The 23,116-nt window shown below is 37.4% G+C and overlaps 1 protein-coding gene across 6 annotated transcripts in view; it reads right to left on the bottom strand.

Annotated features, from left to right (window-relative positions):
* The window catches only part of GRID2 (glutamate ionotropic receptor delta type subunit 2), a 679,709-nt gene that overhangs the window by 262,594 nt on the left and 393,999 nt on the right, over positions 1-23,116 (bottom strand). For all 6 annotated transcript variants that reach the window (XR_004148251.3, XM_021550296.4, XM_021550297.4 and 3 more), the window contains one exon: positions 7,505-7,710. Coding sequence is in view for 5 of the 6 variants with exons in the window: in XM_021550296.4 (XP_021405971.3) it covers positions 7,505-7,710 (206 nt within the window). In the remaining variant the exon portion in view is untranslated. The remainder of the gene's footprint in view (positions 1-7,504; positions 7,711-23,116) is intronic.

Raw genomic sequence — 23,116 nt, forward strand, 5'->3', positions numbered from 1 at the left:
AAAAGGCAAATATGCTCTCCAGGAGGGTGCAGGTCTAAAAGCTCAAACACTAAGGTGAGAAAGATAACCTAAAAGATGGGAGCACTTATCTTGCTTACAAGAAAATAAAAAAGGAGCAAATGATCACTGACTGAAAAATCTGATTTTGACCTTTGAAGACCACCAGTCCTAGATAAAATCCAATCAACGTACACACTCATGATAGAATTACAGAAAAGGGGGATAAAAATAGCTGTAGGTTCATGTCTGCTGCCGATTCTTCACTTTCGTCACTGCCTTCTATAAGAAAACTGCCTGAACAACTCTTGCCTTTAGAGACTTCAGACTTGTGTTTTGTGTAAATAGGATTGTTAAAAAATTCCTAGAGATCATGAACAAACTTCAACAAAGTCAACACTGAAAATCTCTGAAGTAAATTGTGTTGCATATCTAATGCATCATAAATCAATAAATGTGATTATTACTCTTTTCATTATTTTACAAGAAAATACCAACCAGTTACCACATTCAGCAGGGCATTGAAAATTTTCATGTACTTATACATGTGACAAACCATCAAGTCATTCCTCAGGCTAATTGGAAATCCAGCAGGTTTCCCATGAAACCTGGGTATTTTTCCATTCCATCACTGGATCAGTTCAATTGCCAAGTTGAACTACGCAAATCCTTGCTCATTCAAACTCTGTTTTACTTTGACAAGAAGAAACTGCTTGGGTACTAGAGTTAACTTCAAAACACAAAACACTGTGTGGGTTTTAGGTGGCAGATGAATACGCTTTTATTGTTGCAGAAAATGTTTGTATGTACACAAAGGAATGTTATTTTTTAGCTCATATACACTGTACACAGTTATGCAGACACACATACAGCAGCAGAAGAAAATCCTGCTCTGGATTTCTTAAATCCAAATCCGATGCCCGTTCCTGAACATACTTGGGACTGGCAGACTCTGGCACACACACCAAGGCAAACCAACATTTTTAAATTTCAGTAAAGCTTTCAGTACTGTTTCTCACAGTATCTTTCTGCACAAAATGTCCAGCACTTAGCTGGATAAACACATAATGTGTTGGGTGAACAACTGGCCCACAGGTCAGGCACAAAGGGTCACGGTGCATGGGGTGACATCAGACTGGTGACCTGTCACCAGGCAGGGCTCCATCTTAGGCCATGGGCTCTTTAACATTTTCATGAATGACTTGGATGCAGCACTGGAAGGGATACTAAGTAAGTTTGCAGACAATGCAAACCTGGCAAGAGCTGTTGGCTCCCTCGAAGGCAGGGAGGCCCTGCAGAGAGACCTTGATAAATCAGAGGACTGGGCAATCACCAGCCATGTGAACTTCACTAAGGCAAAGTGTCAGATTCTGCACCTGGGACGGGGCAGCCCTGGATCTATGGACAGACTGGGGAATGAGAGGCTGGAAGGCAGTGCCATGGAAAGGGACCTGGGGGTGGGTCCTGGTCCATGGCAAGCTGAACATGGGTCAGCAGTGTCCTAGCAGCCAGGAGGGCCACCTGTGTCCTGGGGGACATCAGGCACAGCATCAGCAGCTGGGCAAAGGAGAAACAGAAGAATGTGTTAAGCTATTAGAAAGCATCCAAAGGAGGGCTATGAAGATCATGAAGGGCCTTGAGAATAAGCTGTAGGGGGAGAGACTGAGGTGACTTGTCCTGTTTAGTCTGGAGGAGACTGAGGGGAGACCTCACTGAAGCTACAGCTTCCTCATGAGGGGAAGAGGAGGGGCAGGCACCGATCTCTTCTCTGTGGTCACCAGTGGTAAAACCCAAGGGAATGGCCTGAAGTTGTATCAGGGGAGGTTTATGTTGGATATCAAGAAAAGGTTCTTCACCCAGAAGATGTTTGGGCACAGAAATGGGATCCCCAGGGAAGTGATCACAGCACCAGCCCAACAGAGATGAAGAATCATTTAGACAACGTACTCAGGCACATGGTCTGACTTGGTATGTCCCATGCAGGACCAGAAGTTGGACTTGATGATCCCTGTGAGTCCCCACAAACTCAGCAGATGATGTGAATTATGTGGACTTGATACTTGTCTGGAGTCTTCCACCTCTCCCTTCTATGTGTCTCTTCTGTCCACACCTGAACAAAAATCAATTGCCATCTGCTCCCACTGGAAACATCTGAATTTTTACTGCAGATTTCAGTGGAAGTAGCACACAGGTGCATCAGATTCCTAACTCCTGTTTTCAGCTTCATTCACTCCACTTCATACCTGTATGTCATGCTTTTGGCTAAAGACAGAATCACTTTCCTTATTAATAAAAAAAGGAATAGAAAAAGAAAACAGCTAATTTTTGTCCTAGTCTTCCTTAGGAAAAAAAAAAAAAAAAGAGAGAGAGAAAACCATCATAAAGTAAGAAAAAAAAAAAATAGAAAAGAAAAGAAAATATTAAGTTGCCATAAACTTTGGACACACAAAAGCTGAATCAACCTTTTGGAAAAGTTGAATAAATTTTCCTAGTTCTCACTAAATAAGTTGATTAAAGAAATAAGCCTGTTTAGAGCACTGTGTAACACTAAAGTAAATCCCTGTCTGTAGATCTAAAATTCATAATTTGCTTCATGATCAGATATAATATCTGGCAAAACAACAACTATGTCACTACATGAAAACACCCTGTATTTTTTCAAATAATTACATTTAAAATAAACTGTTATTTTCAACAGAGAGACAACAATCAAATATAATAAAAATCAGGGCATTTGCTATCAGGAATAATCTTGTTTCACAGAATAAATGTTAGTTCTCATTCTATTCACAGTAACGATGAGTAAAAGCATGTCAAAAGTTCAATTACATGAGGCAATTTAAATGACATTTGCTCCTTAAACACTCTTTTCTTTTTTTTTCCACTTGCCCACAACATGGCAAGAACTCAGTACTTAATTTATAGGCTTAATTCTATTTTCCATGTATATTTTACCATTTCATTTGTAGAGTTCTTTTATTCATGAAAGTAGCAGTGCAGCTTCTTTTCATCCAAGGTAATCTTATTTTAATACTGTCCCACATTAGGCTGGGATAGAAAAAAGGAAATTTATTTTCAAAATCATGAGCAGTAGATTATACTAATGCTGAAAGCTACATGATTTTAATTTTCTTTGAAAATAAATATAAAAAATATAAATCAGTACCTATAGAAGTTAGTGTACACACAGGCCAACATACAGGACTTATTTGCTGCATTCCCAGATCTGGTAGCAGCTAGTTTTGTTGAGTACACTTTTTTACTAATTATAACCCAGTTCTATCATGCAGATGAGTTTAACTTTTAATAGATGTTTAACAGTAAACATTTCCAATAACTCCAGCATTCTTGAAGTCTGGATATGATGGGGTTCAGTGACTTCAAGTGTGTTGCAGAGGGAAATCTTGGCAATAATAAATAGCAAACATTTTCATTTACACAAACCATGCAGTGTAGAGTGAGTTGAAGATTCCAGCCTGGGAAGTGTCAATGCTCACTGCATTGATGGCTTGAGGTTGTCAAGCCTCAAAGAGCTTTGCTGGCTTATACACATTGCCAATGCTCTGAAAGTTTTGCTAGATAAACTGCTGAATCTTGCTGGCACAGCCAAAAAATGTTCTCAACTCTCCTTGTAAGAGGCCACTAACCTCTGCAACAGAAGTACAAGAAAGGACCTTGCAAGGGACACGAAGATACACGGTCACATCTGCTGAGGTTGCTGGGCTGGTAATCCCTCCTTTGAGGGGAGGCTGGAGGCAGCAGCTTCTTCAGCACCTACACCAAGGCCTTCCAGAACTTGCCTGTCAAAACTCCATCAAAATCCCTGGCTGATGCTAGGGCTCTTTCACATATGGCTTACTGGATTTTCAATGTGTGAAGTTTTTCTCTAGAAGTAAATGAAAGAATTAGCTGCATTGTCCCTTCTTTGTAGTCCTGTTATTAGCTCCTGGAGTCACGGCACAGAACACATTCACATTTCTGCACTCAAGTGATAAGGTAGCTTCCTTAGCTAAACAGAAAAAAGCCCTGAAAGCAGAGATGTACTGACAGCATTTTGGCCCAGTGAAGGACATCTGGCTTGTGTCCTAAAGTATTGCTTCCCAAAGTCCTGCTTCTCAAATTTGCTTTGTTATCCTCAGGACCTCTGTTGCCACCTGACTTTCCTGGCTTGATCCTGCTCCTACCCAGGCTCCTCACATTTGACTTTTGAAGCCCTTGATTTTTTTGTGATGCCAAGATAGCAAAGACATCTAATTTAAGAACATCTTATTTTTCCCTTATATGGCTTTTCCTATCCAACATACTCATTCCAAATCAGAAGAACATGAGCAAAAAATGTCCCCATCCCAAAACAAAGCAAAAAACTGACACACAGTTTATATCCATCACCAGTGCTATCAGATAGCATAGCAAATTTAGTGCAAGACAGTAGGATATTTACTGATCACGATAGTTTCAATGGGAAAATTTTGATTCACGTGTGAGACCTGGGCAGCTATTTGAGAGTAGAGAATTGCACCAGAAATAAAAAAAAAATAAAATAAAAAAAAAAACCAAAAACACAAAAAAACCCCAAACCCCAAAACAAACAAACAAACAAAAACCAAACTGGAAAAGTCACAAATATATCCTTGATAAAGTATTTTCCTGCTGCCAGAAACTCATCTGTGGAGAGGTGCCAGTCTCTGTTAGCTCCATACCTCTGCACTCCATAACCCCAGTGAATTTCAGTCTTTCAGAATTTTTTTTTCCCTCTGCTCCTCCATCTCCAGCTTAAAGCAACAAAAGATATTTGGGAATTCAGCTGGCCCCTCCCTCTCATTCCACATTAATCCTTTAGCCAGAAAAGAGAAATGTTGTGATACTTGCTCCCAGAACTTCCTGCCTTTCCGTGCTGTATGGAGGGCAAATTATTATATAGTGTTTAAAGAGAAGGTAGACTTTTAGTTCCACAGCCAGAGAAGTGTATTTACTTTTTAATCTCCATTTTATTAAGTGTATAAGCACAGATCTCATCTCTGCAAGCTCTAGAGATAGAAGAGGTGGAGAGAAAGAAGCGCCTAACATAGAAAAGTAATACCGCTATGAAAAAGAGAGAAAAATATTTCAAACACAGAATTTCAAAGAGTCTGAACAAAGATAAATTCTACACAAGCAAACTCCAGTTTACAGACTGCTTATTTACACAGGCCAGTATCTGACTATTTACTCTGGAATAGTTGTTACTTGCATAGTAATCAAGACCACGCTTACTACAGCTGTCGCAGAGTGAATGAACCCTCTTCTCAGCTAAACAATGACGGGGTTCAGCCAGAGCAGTCATCTAAGAAGGGACCAAGCAGCAGGGATTATGTGAGGTTTGGGGAGAGAAGCAGACAGCTGAATCCAGCAAGGCAGCCAAAAGCTTTTACTGGGCAGAAAAAGCCCAAGGGTTTTTGTTTTTGGTTGTTTTTTTTTTTTTTTTTGCATATGCAGTGGTTTTTTATTATAATCATAAGGTTTACATGCTAAATCCACCAGGTTACGCTGAATTTTGCAGCTAAACTGAGAGGCCATAAGGCACAGGTTTTGGAATCAGCACAATCATTAAATTGCTTAGGAATATCTTTGCCCATTGGATGTCCATAGAGCTTTATAGTATCTTTGCCCCTATAGTACAGCTGCTGGTTGATTCAGAATAACAATTTTTAATATGCTTTGGAAAATTAACTGCTGTAAACTTCTTGTGCAAAGACTTTGTGTTGGAGCTCACTTGGTTAGTTCATTTCCTGTCACTAACACAAATAAGCTACGGCAGTAATCACACTTCTATTTGAGAAACTCTTCCTATTAAGAGGCTCTTGCTGTGAATTTACCAGTCACGTATTATACTCCAAATAAATGCTGTAATCCTGGGAAAAAACTGGAAATAGAGCTGATGTGAGAGTCTCTCTTTGAACCACAGTTGCAGAAGAAGATAGTGACCTTCCCTGGTAAACTTACAGACTCCAGAAAAGACGAAACTTTGTGAGCCTCTTGTTTTTCAGGATTTTTTTTGTGTTTAGTATAGGATTTTTTTTTGAGGGAGGGGGATTTAGGATTTGATTTAGTTGATTTTTTTACTGGTCTTTTGATTTTTGGAGTCTTGTGTGCCCAGTGCCAAAGCAAGAACTCTAAAGTAAATTGTTTACTTGGCAACACCTTCAAAAGATGACAATGATTTTGTTACTATGCCCAAGTGTGTAAAAATAAATGATAAAATGTATGTTGTTTTTTAAATGAATGTTTCTCTGTAAGAACAATGCAGTTTTGTTTTGCTGAGTTACAGTAGTTTGAGCCCCCAACCATACTTCTTTCAAGTTGCAATGTGAAATATCTCATAATGCCTCTTACCAAAAAGTGGGTGATGAAAACACTGCAGAACAATCTAAATATGCCCAAAATTTGTTTAAACCTTATGAAGCACTACATACATTTAGACATAGCAGCAGACCCTCATTACTCAGAATTAGCAAGCTTCAAGTGTGTAACAAGGGCAGTGAAACACCCAGCCAAAACAAGCCAAGGGCAAACAAAATTTTGAAAAAGAAAGCAAGAAAGCCAACTTCTAGCTAATGTTCCTAAAAGGCATTCTCTTGAGACTGGATACACTACTTTTTATGCAGAAGTAGGTTTTAAGGTTGAATTTCTCAAGACCAAGGTAATAGCAAAGTATAGAAGAAAAGTAATACAAGTTAGAAACAGATCCAAAGATAAATTATTGAAGAGAGAAAGTGTATTTCTATGAAACAAAACAGAGATTTTAAAGCTTTGGTTGATGATGAAGAATATACATGCATGCAAAACCACATGTGAAACAGCACAGTGCCATGTAAAAAGAACCATGCCATTCATGAAAAAAGATTGTATAACTTATAGTCAAATGCAATATGTAGGTCTTTTTCTCTAAATCCCTAAGAATATTTTGAAAATCTGATCCACATTACTTGAAACCATGACTTTAGACTATCATCCTAAATTCTTCATGAAAATCAAATCTTCCATATATTCCACTACTTCTCTACTACTACTCAGTGGCACAAAAGAGATTATCAACATCGTTTCATGTTGAAATAGAATTTTGATTAGATAAAGGTATCTTATTCACAAATACACATTATATATATTTATCCAAATAATAAAAGTTTCAGCTGTAAATATTTCAGTAGTGGGGGTCACAATGAAAATACAATACCTTTGAGCTTCAAACAGAAGCTTGAGGGGTAATTCTTCTGCATATTTCCTTCCATATTTTGCTCATGCGGGATGTGGTTTTACTTGTTCTTTTTTAAGTGTACATGCACATTTTGGAACATGAATAAACACCCTTACATGCTAATCTATGAATAGAGATTATTCAAACTTTTACTTGGGGGGGCTTACCTGGGGTTTTTTAAATTACCATTATGAAGTCAAACTAAGTTTTTTGCCACACCACTGTGGTCTTGGTCAGCCAAACAAGAAGATAACTTGTCATTAAAATACATACCTCTGTCAGGAATGATTTGGCTGTGGAAGGGTTCATTATGAGAATGGCCCGTCTCAGCGTATCCCGGTAGCGGTTCAGTTCTTCTATTCTCATAGTGGCAAAGAGCCCCGTGATCATTTTATTGATGTTGTTTTCTACTTTCTGTAATGCTACATCCATTCCCTGTTGAGATACTTTGTCTAAAAATTCTTGTATTCCACGGATATCTAGAAAAAACAGAAGGCAAACAAGATGTTAATTGGTAAATGGAAAAAAAGACACAAGTAACAGTTCCATTTTATCTCACAGAAATTTTATGTCAGGTAGATCCCTACAGGCTTTCCCTTAATATTCATTAAACCTCTTCCTGAGCTGTGCTCACTGCATTTTGTTAAGTACTAAAACACGAGAAAGAATGGTCACAAAACAGCTACTGTCCAAAACAGTACAAACACTTTTAGGATTTTTCCTAATTTGGCCATTCAACCATCACACTTGGTCCTAATCTTTCTTAAAGGACTTCCACAGTAAAATCCATATAGGGCAATGAGACCATGGTGACCATCACACACAATTCTTCCTTCAGTTTTTGGAGGACAACTGAGGATGAGAAAGGCAGGAAGCAGATGGTTTTCTTTTGTGAAACTCAAAACTATGTTATAAATGCTATGTAGCTTGACATATCTAAGCAAAGCTTGGGCAGTTCACTCATAAAAAAGTCTTGATGTTGCTCTAAATTTCACAACTATTTATTTTCTTCAAAAACAACACAAAATCCACACAGTTGTTGCAGTGATACTGCCTTGTCTCTTCTGATACCACTGGTTCAGTTTAGTAAATTTTGCCCAGCACACTGCTCCTGTAGAGCTTTCTGGCTCACTCTGGGTAAACCCTTCTTTAAGAATGACTTAGAAAGGAAGACTTGATCAGCAAAACGTTGACTGAGTTTACTACCTGGCTTGTAATATATTTATAGTCTATCAAACTGAAACCTCTGGGTACTCTTCACTTTGGTATGCTGCCTCTAGCTCACCCAAGCCTTTGGAAGGGCTTTTTCCAGTACTGAATTCCACAAGCATGCTTGACTTTTCCTTTCCTTTGCTCTTTTTATGGTTTTAACTAAAACTCCAAAGTCTATGCTTAAAAATTAAAATCATTCAATGACTTCACAAGTCAGATCAGGGCCTTCTGGACCTCAAGAAAATCCCTTCAGCCTCACTGAGTCCTCAGTGTTTGACCTCTAGTCACCACTGCAGGTTCTCAATCTGGTTTCAGAGCTAAGCCAACGGTTGCCTAAGGTGATTCTTCCCTCCAGCAGTTGCTCTGACCTGCTGCTCCAGAGGACACTCAGCAGGACATCCTTCCTTCCCTACCAACATGCAAGCCTCCCACACACCCTTCTGCTCTTGATTAAGGGAGAAAGAAACAGCTCTAGAACCAACACAACAGAGACTAGCTGAAAAACATACTACAGGAAAGGGAAAAGAGAAAAAGAAAGGAAATCAGCAACCCTGCATAAACAGTTTCTAAATAAACATTTCTTTAAAAAAATAAAGGTTCCTCAGGTTTAGGAGGACAGCTGTGGTTAAAATCACCAGAAAATATTTCTCCCATTAGAATACTCAACCTGGTCACTCCTAGATGCATAGTCTTAGATCCAGTCTCTGAGGGAATTCCTCAGAATTCCTCAAAGTCCCTTCTTTGCTTTTCCAGGGGAATGGTCAGACCTGAAGCTACAGGCTTATCATGTGTCTGCATGAGACATTTTCCAATTAGACTTTCACAACTTGACTACTCAGATCGTTTGTCCTGATCTACTGACTTTCCCTGCTCCCTGCTCTTTTTATAGTGGGGTGCCACAAACAGCAATAATAGGAAAACAGGGTTCACTCTACACAGGAGAAAAAAAGCTCTGCCTGCATCAGCAGCAGAGATCAACTAACTAGAGAATATTACAGACAGCTGTCCTCCTCCAGCACCAGTTTACTGAGATGCTTCAAATGATGAAGAAATAGCTATGCAATAACTTCTAATCAAACAGTACACAAGAGTAATTCAACAGGGTTAGTCCTGGAAGTCCATCACAATCAGCAGGATAGGTCTTCTGTCTAGAGCTCCAAAATACCATGAACTGGAAATAAATGGTATTTTTAGGTATTTAGGCTAATTTAGAGATTCATCACCGAGACCTCACTCTCTAGACGCTGCCAAAATATCAGTATTACTAAACACTTGTAGGATAGTTTAACCATGAATAAAATACATGCATGCCCTAAAAATAAAGTTCCATAAGAGAATCAGATACTAATTACAGCATCTATTTAATATCTAAATCAGGAAAATTAGATTCAATCTAATCAGAGATGTTAGAAATTTTTGGCACTTTAAATACCAACAAGATTATTTGAAGTGCTACATATATGCCTAGTTTTATGCAAATGATAAAATAACTTGTTTCTACTTTAACCCCTTCATTCTAAAGTTCCTGAGGTTCACACACTCTGAGGATTACTCAGGATCCAGACTAATTTAATCAAATAATGGGTAAAGCTGACTGGTTGAAGTCAAAATCACTGAAGCAAAAGGAACACATGTTGATGGGCTCTAAATATGCTGTCAAAATATCAGGCAGAAAATTTACTCATGCTATGAAAGCCTTTTTAAAGACTTAAAGTCTGTCTCATAAATCAATATATTTTCTGACACCAGAACATGGTAAGCAGGAACCTCTAAACAAAGTTTAATTGCTCCTTAGTCAAAACAAGAACATAATTTCACTTGACCTGAATTTATAAACACACTGGAGTTATTGACTGATATTCTACATAACCCGTATTGACACAGAAGCCAGATTATAGGTTCAAATAATTTTCTTTGCCATGAAGATTTGCATATAAAAAATGAAAGAATTATGTTGATTCTTCACTAAATGATGGGACAAAAGAGATCCAGTATTTTTCTCTACATTTATTAGGTGACTGTTCCAACTCTATTGCATCTGTATGATATGCTATTAGAAAAATACCACTATTCTAATGGAAAATGTACCAAACCAGGATTCCCACTTCTTTATTACTTCTGTCTTTGGCATTGGTACAACACAGAGATGTGGGCAGGAGATAAATACAAACTCTGGTTATACCTCGGCTTACCCTTAGCAGAATGGAGGTATTGGTGGTACTCAACTGCTGCTGTGAAACAACAGAAAGCACATTAAAACACCCTGCAATTTAAATGCTATTTAAAGCATGATGGCACTTCCAATATTTCAGCAGCGAGTCACTAGCAGCGATCATATTCATAGCGTATGCCAAAGAACAGATGCTGCCAGTGAATGGGCAGCATTATCCTTCCTGCGTGGATTGTCTGCAAGTGGCACATATCCACGCCCAACTGTGGAATCATCTTTCTAATAGATAAACTCCTTCTGCAGAAAAATCTGGCAAGCAACCTGTGGCACAGATGGCTTTGCTAAGGAGACACAAGACTGTTCATGTCTGGAACACAGGTGTTTCCTGCCCTGAATTTGTTAGCCAACCAACCTGTTGCCCAGGCAGAAGTCACATTTCTACTTTCTATTTAAATCAGATGAGTCACATTCATTGCCAGAAATTCAGAAGACTTTCCCCATTATCATCAGTATTAATTATTCTCCTTAGTGATCAAAGCCAAAGTTAGCATGTAGAGACAGATAATGCTAAGGCCAAAGTTGTTATCTCCTCTACCAGCTTAATACCATTATTGTTTAGTATTGCATTTCCTATTTTTACTGAACAGCCATCACTTCCAGACTACACACATGTGCACAAGAACAGAGTACCCCTCTGTATTCACCGTCACCTATAGATTTAAACCAGGCTGGAAATTTATAAGAAACATTTCCAAACATTCCCCTTACAACCAAAACTGCTCTCAACTGAAGAGACCATGAAGTTGGCTCGGAAATGCTAATAAACAAAGCAAGCAAAATTTATCAAGGCCTCTGTTGGAAATGTCCTTTCTGAGCATACATAACCATGCCACAAGGCAGAGGTCTACAGGGAGGTCTTATGGCCTGCACTGGTGGTGCACAGCTGGTCCAGCACTGGGCACACCAGCCTGGCTGCAGTCACAGCTGAGACACACATGCAGAGCAGCCTGCAGAGGAAAGCTCAAGGCCCAGCTCTGCAGACCTGGTTGATATATTCAATTGCAGGTACTCAGTGTAGCACTGCTCCAGCTCAGATCTGAATTCAGGTGACAGCTTCACCAAACTTGTCATTATTGTGTCAGCTATTGTGCATTCTGACCTAAGAAAGAATTTAGAAAATGAAGCATGAGCTCACACACCTTCTTCTCACTTAACAGTCTTTATGATACTGAAGAAAGTGCAAGAAACATGTGAGTATCTTAAATACAGAGCATATTCAGGAAAAGTGCCCTTCACAGACTATAGGTCTAAATCTTCTTAAATGAGCAGCCTGGCAGGAAGACTCAGACCTCACCTAACATAAACTATAAGAACCATTTACTGGAAAAGTTCAGGCACATGCTGTGACTTGTGGGGTTGTTCAGAGCAGGGCCAGGAGGGGGACTTGAATGAGCTGTGAGTCTCTTCTAACTCAGTGCATTCTGTGATTCTTTCACAAGGTTTTGTTTAATCATGGGACCAGATCTCATTTCACTTTTTTGTTCACTCTGATCTCCCATAACTTTCCTTTGCCATCTCTGATTTTATACAGAGGGAGCAAGTTCCATAATCCATTTTGGAGAAAGCCTAATAATTAGGGCATCCTAGAACAAAATATGCTGGTTTTCAGGCATCTCGTATACCAGGATGCATATGCAGTGAAGATTTTATAACATGAATAAAATGAACAGCAAATATTATATAACTCATAAGCTAAGTACCTCTTACAACCTTATTAAAAAGACATATCTACAAGTAGATGCAAAGTTCATAATTTTTTTTTTCAGATCACATTATTATCAGGAGATGAGAAAGATGGCACTATTCACTAATGGTAATAAATTAATCCATCCACCTGTAACATTGTGTTCCACCTAAATGACAAGGCATTTGCTGTGCACTTCGGTTATCTCAAGCCTGGCTTACAGTCATTAGCTCATCCTCCCTCAGATGGCATTTCAGATCTGACAACATTCTCCTCTGAGTATTTGGCTGATAAATACCAACTGATTCAGCTGTGGTGGTAAAGGTGAATGTGCCTGTCATAAATATTCACTGGCTGATTTGCACAAAAGACCACTTTATTTGTACAGATGATGAGAAAAGCCATTGTATAACCAATAACACTGTTCAAATTCTTATCAAGAACAGCTTTACAATTTACCACAGTGATTCTTTCTTCCACATCACTGGCTAACATGACAGCAACTATTAACTGTAGTAATGCACTGTACAGGAGGGAGGTGTGCAGCTTCAGCTGGACTCTGATGGTGCCCCAGCTCTGTGTAACACAAAGACTTGTGTAAAGTGTTTGCATTCCCATGCATGTGTTGATCACTATTAACATGGTTGAGATCCAAACAGAGGAAAACAACAATTTGGCAGGATGATTGAGTAACAGTCCTTCCTTTTACTTTAACAACAATGGGATTTCCTCTCATTAATTATCTTATATATGATTTGTTGTACTTCCAAATAAAAATTAATTAAAAAAATAATCATCCAGCTCTTTCATATTATCATTTGGGAGCTAAGAAGGACCAGTTACCTGAGCAATTTTAGCTGGATGATCTAAGTTGAGAGAATATAGAAGTAGTTCAAACTCATGGAAAGTAAATTCATGCCCAAATGTTTAATTACATACAAAATCTCATTTATAAGAATTTCTGCAACCTAAGAAGTGGACATATATCTTATGAGAAATGGAACATTTGTAAATGGCACAAACGACTGGGGTCTTTCCCCCCCTTATTTGCAATCTTCTGAAATTTTACAACATAAAAAGAAGACAACAAATTGTCTCCATTTTTTTTTTAGTATCAATGAACTGAAAAAAAATAAAAAAATACACTTTTATACTTTTTTCTTTTCTGAAGATATTTCCATTTCAAATTAAAATATAAGTAGGTGATTTCAGTTTTTTAAAATTTTGTTGTTTGATATGAAATATTTTGGCACTAGTAGTGTTTATTCCTCTTTTAAAGGTTTGTTCAAATGTCATTCGCATTAGCTACTTTTTTGTCACATTTTGAGTTATTAGAAGTTCTTCTTTAAATAAACAAAATCAATACAGATAGTCTTGAGCCGCTGAAGCTGTGTTAGGAGAAAGATAGCAACATTTGCAGTTTTTAAATCCTACAAGACTTTGGTTTTGAACCTTACTGAGAGTTGACACAAGATACTTCCTTTGAGTTTCTTTTTTCCTTTTTTTTTGACTGGAAAGAAGGAAGAAAAAAAAGCAAAGAATACAAAAGATAAATAAGAATGAAGCTAGAACTAATCCTTCAGAGTATCTGCTGTTACTGTAGCTCCTTAAAAAATAGAAAGGAAGTCAGATTGTGATCACTTGTGAAGGCTGACATGGCAATATATTCTATCCATGTACTTTATAACCTGCTTTCTATCTCTTCATTCAATTCCCTTTTGACTACAGTTTGCTTTAGAGATTTCCAAAAGGCTTCTATGGGTTGTCTTTGAGTGAAACAACCTCTTGCAAAGAAATGAATTTTCCCTGCATAGTGCCTTCAAATCATGCCAAAGTTTAAAAATTATGTGCAAATCCTGTATGACAGATCTTTATATTTCTGTGTAGATAAAAGTCTTTATTAAATAGCAACTACACACACATATATATATATATATTTTTTTTTTATAAGCCTGTCTGTATAATTCACCAGCTCTCCCTGTAAGTCACTGCTACTCCCTGCTGGTTCTGATAAGCATGAGGAACTGTGCATCCCCTTCCAGGGAGATGGAGTAAAAAACAACAAAGAGAATGTCCTTGCAGTGAATAATTTGAGAATATTTGACAGGCTGAGAAGTTTGTGTGAAGACCTCATAACGTTCCAGTACCTTAAGGGGGGCTACAGAGGAGACAAAGAGGGACTCTGCCCCAGGAACTATAAGGATAGGAGAAGGAGTAATGAGTTAAAAAGCAAAGAGGGATGATTTGGATTATATTAGGAAAAAATTCTTGACTATGAAGGTGATAAAGCACTGCCATAAGTTCCCACAGCTGTCGTTTTCTCATCCCCGGAGGTGTTCAAGGTCAGGTTGGATGAGGTTCTGAGAAACCTGGTTTAATGGAGGTGTCCCTGCCCATGGCAGGTCATTGGAATGAAATGGTTCTTAAGGCCCCTTCCAAGCCAAGCCATTCCATGATTGCATGTGTGTTACAAAGTTCCTTAAGGCAAACTGTTCTCTGCCTCTGCATCAATGTCTTCCTAAAGAACATTGCCAGATTAAAAGTTTACAGTATAGAAAGAGGAATATTTTATGAGTGAACTGTGAAGAACATAAGCTATGAAAGTGAAGCTGATAAACTAAGATTTAGGAATACTGCTATAAATACTTTCTAGCTCTTTCCTGTCTCTCTGATTCCTTCTTCTTGAATGGTTAAAACTCTTAGAGATAATTTTTCTTTTCAGTTTATGATTAATTGAAATTTACAATGTTATTATGCCAAACTCATGCTTTTTTCCCAATGCTGATATAATTTCTTCAATTCAATGTGCAAAAATTACTTTTCTCAATAGTTTCTGCATTTGGTTACTGTTAATTTATTTTTCTGCCAAAGTATAAACTTACAAACTTAATACTTCTGAGAAGACAGAACAATGTCTTGAGAGTTGAAAAATACTTAGCAAACAGTGGCAACTATCAGTATAGGTATTCAATTATTCTTTAAATAAATCACTGTTCTTCTGATTCAGGTTGCATATTCAAACAAAATCTCTTATCTCTGCAAAACCGCAAAATAACACCTTGCTTACAGAGTTTTCCCACTGCACAGATACTAGGAGAACACCTACAGTGTTATTTTGGCCCCAGCTTGCTAACACAAGATAGGACTGTCAGGCAAAACCTTTGAATGCTTTCCCCATCCCCTCCCTAAGGACTGCAACATGAGGGAATGACACTCTCTTATCTTCTTATATATTCCCTTATAGTTCCTGCAATACATTCCTCCAAGAGTTCTGTGGCTGAAAAGTAGAAGCATGTCCACTTTTCTACTAGAGAAACTTTATAGAAAAATTCAGAACTTGAACTATTTTAGGCTCACCCAAATTATATACTCAAATTGCAGTGGTAAAGTCAATCAGCAAATGCAAGTAGTGACAGAAGTGCTCACCTGACACACTGAAGTTACACACATGAAAATTAATGCTCCTTTCCTTATCTGAATGACGTAATAAATACTAATGGAAAAAAAAAGTTCAGTAATTAGCTTGAATTAATTACATGTTTATTGAGGCACAGTGAAGCAAATGAGTATGGGAAGCTGGCAAAGAGCCAGATGAGTAATAAACAGTTTTAAGACTGTCTGGAGACAGACTTGAGAATATTATAGTCATCAAGCAGTTGAAAACAGCCTCAGGGTAATTATAAGCATTTGCAATCGATTAAAGAGAGCATGATTCTTTTATGAGCCTTTATTAAACTTGCATTAAAACTTAAAACTATTAGAAAATGTTATAGTTTCAAGCACATCTATGTCAGTGGTCATCATACTTATTTCTGGAAAATGTGTGTGCAGTAAAGTGATCCATGGGATCACTTATTTTATACAGGTTTTAAAGGAAATGCTGGGAATTTGGGACCCATATATACATTTGGACATCATCTCAGAATATTACCCCTCTTAAAATGCAGGAGGTGGCCTTTCTACAAGCAGCTCAGCCTTTCAGATTCCATGTATAATCCCTGTTTTGTTGGGATCTTCCAAGAACAGCACTCAAGTTCTATAGAATTACCCTCAATTTATTTGAAAACCACTGCCTTTCTGGGGTAGGGATGGGGATAATGCTCTTTTATCTTCATAGTTTAAGATTTGTTTACTTAGGCTGAACTCCTCAGTAATTCAAATGTCACTGCTGTCTCCTTAAGATTATATTTTATTTTGTCTCTTTCTCCAAAATTCTCTCTCAAACTGAGACACCTTCTACTGGCCAGGTACCTCACACCACTGCCTTCATCCTTTCCTTGTGCAGAAATAATGTGGAACCTTTGTATATGATAAAGGAGCAAGAAGGAAGATCCATGAGGAAATTTTTAAAGACAGATATCCACTCAAGTCTTCCTTACTGCTAACGTCCTCCCTTCTGCTCCAGCCAAGTCTTGAGAATTACTTCTTCAACCTCTGCTTCCTACAGAAGCTTCATAGAGCAAATCCCCTTAATAGCCTTAATGCTTGCTTTTTTTCTCTTCTTCACAAAAGTTAAAATTAAATTAATACCTAAGAGAATGGCAAATATCCATTGCCAAATATTTGCAGTATTAGTTGGAAGGTCAAAAAACTGTAAGGAAAGTTATTTTAGCTCTGGAATCAGTAAAAATTTTGTAGATCTCCAGTGATGGCTGCATATCAAAAGCATGCTGAGATGAAATACACAAGGTTAGGCCAAAATTTGGGAAAGGGAAGTGGGATTAAGAATTTTTTTCTTTTAATACAAATTACAGAAGGGTTTTAAAATGTTAACATCATCACAATAAAATAATTTGGATGGAGATAAAGTTAATTCTCCACAAAAAAAATCTTATTCCCTCAGCTTTTCAAAAAGAAGATTGCAGATTCTTTCTCTCTACTTTAGCAGCAGCAAAACATTAAAAATAAATGTTTCCAAACAGCTCGACTTTCTGTCTTTCATCTTAGAAATGCAGAGATACCTACACTGTAAACTGCATGAAATTCACAACTATGTTCTTGCAGTGATTGACCCATTTCTTCATAAAGAATTTAGTACTACAGAAAAGTATCTAAATTTTTTCCTGGAAAATACAGTGAGTTGTAAAGTCCCCAAGAGTAAAACACAAATTGCAAAAGCTTGTCCCTTGTTGATACACCAAAGAGATAAAACCCAACAGTATGCTGGGATTGCAGCTCAATCATTCTACCTATATGGCCTGGGCTCACACGTTGTGGTCTCAAATTCCATGAAATATGTCCATCTTTTTCATGTTGAGGATTGGCCACTGTCAGGTGCCAGTCTGTGGATCAGGTAGGATTTGCTGTTTCCAACTGCATTTTGCTCGCTTTGAACTTGAAATCATAAAGATTAATAACTTGGCAAACTTGCTCAAAATGTTTACAGATGGCAGTGGTTCTTTTTATAAATCCAAACTTGGCAATTTCCAAAGGGATAAGTCAAACATTTACAGTGTCCAGTCTAAAGTGCCTTCACTGAAAGGGTGCTGATGCTCCTAAGGAGGAATTGAAACAAGAGGAGGAGCTTCCCTGTCTCTACATCCGCTTGTGAGAAGAAGATGCACAAACACCCTCTGCACAGTGATCCTACACATTGAGCTGAGCAGTCAAGAATGAAGCAAGTAGGAGATAATTTGGTGCTTAAATGATTTGGCTTCTATACACTGTGTGGATAGTAATTTTAATAGCAGTTTAAGAAAGGCATCAGTCTACTGCATAATTCTGCTGCATTTCATGCTGCCTACTCTTTATCTCTGCATGAAGACTCTCTTTAACAGTCTTTGAAGAAGTGCAGAATTGTTCTTAAATGCTTTTAATATCCATGTATTCAATTTTCCTAAACAAAATCAGATGTCGAATCCTGGACAGGCCCTATCTTGTTTTACCAGAAGGAGCAAAACACACCGAATACAAGGGGACTGACAGCATTGGGAGTTTGCTCTAGATCATGCCTGAGGAGTGCAAGGATGGGGGAAAAGACAACTTGTTCTGATTTTCAAAACTTCATCTGAATTTATACACTAAAGGTACAATTCTAGTAAATTAAATACACCGCATATCACCTAAGCCTGCCTACTTTAAAACATTCTTTTTTCTTACATCCCACTCATTAATTCCTACTGTATGTTGGCCTTACATTTGTTACTGGGTATTGTAAATGCAGGCGAACCCAGTGGAAAGAAATGATGATGTCCGACTCCAGTTCAGAAGACTGAACAATTTCTTTATTATAACTATGCTATAATACATTAATATACTATTTATAGGAAGATACTAAACTACATACCTACTTTCTCTACCATATCTAACTCATAAATTGTAACCTTCTTCTGGAGAGTCCAGACACAGGTGGGTTGGATTGGCCATCAGGCTCAAACAATCCTCACCAGAATCCAATCAAGCAATCACCCCAGGTAAACAATTCTCCAAACACATTCCACATAGGAAAAACAAGGAGCAGAAATAGAAATTGTTTTCTCTTTCTTTCTCTCTGTGAACCTCTATGAAAAATCCTGAGAGAGAGAGAGAAATGTGCTTGCTACATCTGGGGAGGGTCTACCATTTAGAAAAGACTATGGCTTTTCTGGAGTCTTTTTTAGCATAATGAAGTCAGCAGTAGGAAAATAAGGATTTTTACAATTATCAAGGTGTCCTTTATTTTGTTTAAAAATAGTCAGTCTAACTTCAAATTTATTGAAAAAGAAACATAATTCGAAAACTTAGATGTCAATTATTTCAGAAACTTATTTCTACCTCACTTTTTCAACATCCAGTTAGCTATGACTTAATGAAAGAATTGCTTCTTTTGAAGATTTAACTTTCCTTGTCAGTAAAGAATCTTTAAGTAGACTTGAAGTTTCTAGGACGTAGATGTTAGTACAGTAGTGTTAAAACAGTAAATCTGAATAATCTCATCTACTTATATTCAAAATCAGAATTTGAGATATTTAAGTAGGATAGCATAGGGGAAATTATTCTCAGCTTTGCAGAAAACATTTCCAATATAAAAATTCTCTGATAATGAAAAGCAACGTATGATGGACTGCAAGATAAAATTCAAAAGCAATTCTATTGATAGGATTTAAAACCTTTGATTTTGATAAATTGACACATATAGGCTTGCAGCTTATAATAAAGGTGCAAGGCAACTGGTTTAGTGCAGTATGTACTTTGAATGAGAACCCAATTTTACTGTAGGAAAATTTATTTTAAATATGAATGTCCTATTTTCTTCCACAGAGCAGAATTATTGCTGGAAATAATTTCACTAATGCAACTAAAGTATTTTGTTTCAAATAATTAAATTAAATGACTATACAAAATAATTTATTGGAAAGTAGTGAAATTCTTCTGGTTGCTGGAATCAGTCTATTAGTGCTTCCACATTTTCTATCTTAGAAAAATATGGCAACAATGAAAAAAAAAAAAATGAACACACACCAGAATCTATATTCCCATTTTTTGTGTGTGAGAACCTTGGGTTTGGTTTGGGTTCTCGTGTGGTGGTAAAGTTTTTCTTCTAACTTGTGTTTCTAAAGAAAAACTCTGCAGCTTCTTCTTGTTTGGTCTTAAGATGATTTATTGTTAGTTATTTAATAGATTAAGTTTTTGGGCTGTGGCTCTTTGGTCAGCGGCCTAGGTAGAGAGGCACACACTCTTGACACTTTCACTGGTGTTTTTTTTTTCCTTTCTCTCTGCTTAGGGCTGTTGCTATCTTTTATAAGATATATTACGTATAACATGTTTATAATTATTTTCTAATACTTATTATTTACGTTACTAAGTGTTTTTCTATTCTAAATTAATCTGTGAGTGTTAACATTACTAAGAACATGGAGGTAAGGAAGAAGAAAGAAGAAGGATGGGTTTAGCCCACTTTCTTCCATCTTAGAACTTTTGACTCCTATGTACAAAGTAAAAACTCCCTTGTATATGCACTAAAACCCCCCTGTACACTACTAAAAAATATTTCTTTCTACTTTGTGACTACATTTACTATATTATCTAGCACTTTGTGACTGCTTGTTCTACTTTCAAAGTTGGTAATTCATTTTATGGTTCAAACTCGAAATCACAGCTAAATTCAGCTGCTTGCTGGGGGTTCAGACTGCATTTGACTACGGCTTGGAACTTCCAAAAATGTCTGAGAGACATTTTGAGTTCCCACATTTGTGAAGTGTCATTTTCTGCTATGGAGACCCTACTTCATGTTATGATACACACCTTGAGAAGGAATGATTGCTGCACATGAAAAAGTATCACCAGGGAAAGAAATTGCTGCTTGCACAGGTGTCAGTTTTGCAGACAGCTGTGCACAGCATATCAATAATCTCTTCCTAATATGAAATCAATTCTAATGCAGGTATCGAACTCCCACCTACTTTAATGTTTAATACTAAATGTTCTATTAAAATGTCTAATAGTAACTACTGCAAGTAGTTACACCAAGCAAAGCTTTTAGCAGGAATTTTATTTTAGGTCTGTATGAGCTGAGAAAATAAATAAGTCTCACTGCTGCAGAACCTCTCAGAAAAGCTGAGGTACAGGACTGGGATCTTCCAGGGGAAATTGCAATCAACCTTAGCTGCACTGATGCTGACCAAAAGGATGGACTATTCCTGGACCTCCACTCCATAGCTGCATGCCCAGTATTGACTTCTTTCTAAAATAGGCATAGAAGCTAAAGGCAATGTTCCCTTCCTCAGAGTCTTCTGGAGTTCTTGGGCCAACTCTCTTTTTAAAAATTCAAACTGATGCTTGAATAATTTTATTTTGTAAAAATATTTCACATCTAGATACCCATCAAAAGAATGGCTTTCTCAAACACCACAGAATCAAGAAATAATTAGAGTTGGATGGCATTTCAGGACATCACACTGCCCAACCTTCCGCTCAAAGGATGGCCTTATCCACTCTGTAATCCACTAAAAAAGTGATTCCAGTTCCTCTTTTCATGCCATTAATTCTGTGTCCCTCTCTCTATGCTAGTTCTTCTTTCATCAATAGAGAATCTAGGAAGATAACATATGACAAATGCCTTCAGTTTATCAATAAAATAGCAGGAAAAGGGAAGAAAGTGATATAATTTGTTAATATTTATAACAATCTGGCAAGATTACTCTCTAGGGGCTACTAATCAAAAAATGTTCACCATGTGTCTGTGAAAAACTGCTGTCATAGATCAAAATCTGGGAAGGATTGTGAACAGGCAAAACACAGTGCCAAATGTAATGGTTCCACCTGAAACAGGGTAGCAAAGAATTAGAAGGGCATTCCAACATGAACAAGAAGAAGAAGAAATGGAGAGCCAGTGATCAAAGGAAAGAGTGAGAGCCCTCAGGTTAGAGATGGTGATCTGAAAGTTCTTTTCTGTTTGTTATTAAAAATGGAGAGGAAAACTATCAATGAAATCAGCGACATAAAATTTTACAAAGAAATTGTAGGAAGCAAAAGAAGAATACAGAAATTGCTTGCTGCCCTGGAATGGCTGTTGAAATCAAGGATTCAACTTGATACAGTCTAAAGAAACATACCATCGCACAGCTAATAGCTCTACTCTGATTTACAGGCTAATTTAAAAAACAGGTTACATTTAAAATAATTTTCTCCAAGGTATTAATCCCAAACTATGCACACCCCTTGCCCCCCAAAAAAAAACCTACCCCCCCCCCCCCCCCACCAAAATGCCCAAGCCACACAGATGGTTAGAAAGCGGACAGACTGCTCAGTACTAAATGCCAAATGTTGGGGTTTTTTTGTGTCTTTTCCTGATGTTTGTGAGGGTGATTACTAATCAGAGTCAGATTACCAGGCTTTCTCTGTTAGTATGGCATTACTTGTTGACTGCTGAATTCAGAATGCCAGAGAGGCTGGTACAGAGACTAAATATTTGCCACAGGACACATCTGAGGATGTGTCGTCACTGAATGAGCTATTGCTCTGAAACTAATTCCTTGCTGGCAAGCATCTGTGTTATGTAAGTCACACCATGATGAAGTTCTTACCCAGTTATCAAGGACAAAATAGCATGGTGTCTGTACTGTATTTTTAAATTAAATAATGAAAGTTGAATAACTTAAACCTAGTATTTCCAAATATAATTATTCAAATATATTAATTACAAAATTTGCTTGAGGCCTTTAAACTCAAAAATCCATGCAAAAAAAAGATACCACTTAAATTAAAAGTTTATAGTTTATAAGTACCTGGCAGTTAAATACATAAACTCATAATTTCTGAACAAAAATACTCTGCTGTGAGATTTTTAGATTTTTTTGTTTATTTATTTTTGAGGGGTCTTTGTTTGTGTGTTCCCTATCCCATGGCTGGTGCTTTCAGGTGCTGCTTTGTTATAGAGAAGAATTCTCCTATTCTTCACTTTCTAGTCTTCTAATTTAAGAATTTATTATGTAGGAAGGGAACAAAAATCAATAACACCTGACCGGAATGAACCAGATATTATGCACAGTAAATCGCTGAAGTGAGCATTAAAGTGAGCAAAGATTAAACTTTGAACATAAGTTTTAAAATGTTCATCCAGGCCAGTCATGATTACTTATGAATATTGGATGCATCTGAAGAAAACAGGTCTGGTTGCAAAGCAATTTTTCACAGAAATAAAGGTTGGTAGATTTGTTAGGACAAAGCAGCCTACTGAAGAAATCTTCCCAGTTCTCCTGTCAGCTGTAGAAAATATCTGGACCAAAATTGGCTGATTCACTAGGCAGGATGGTGCAGTCTTGTGACACCGCCATCTGTG

This window comes from Lonchura striata, chromosome 4 (assembly GCF_050655825.1).
Source record: "Lonchura striata isolate lonStrDom1 chromosome 4, ASM5065582v1, whole genome shotgun sequence".
NCBI lineage: Eukaryota > Metazoa > Chordata > Aves > Passeriformes > Estrildidae > Lonchura > Lonchura striata.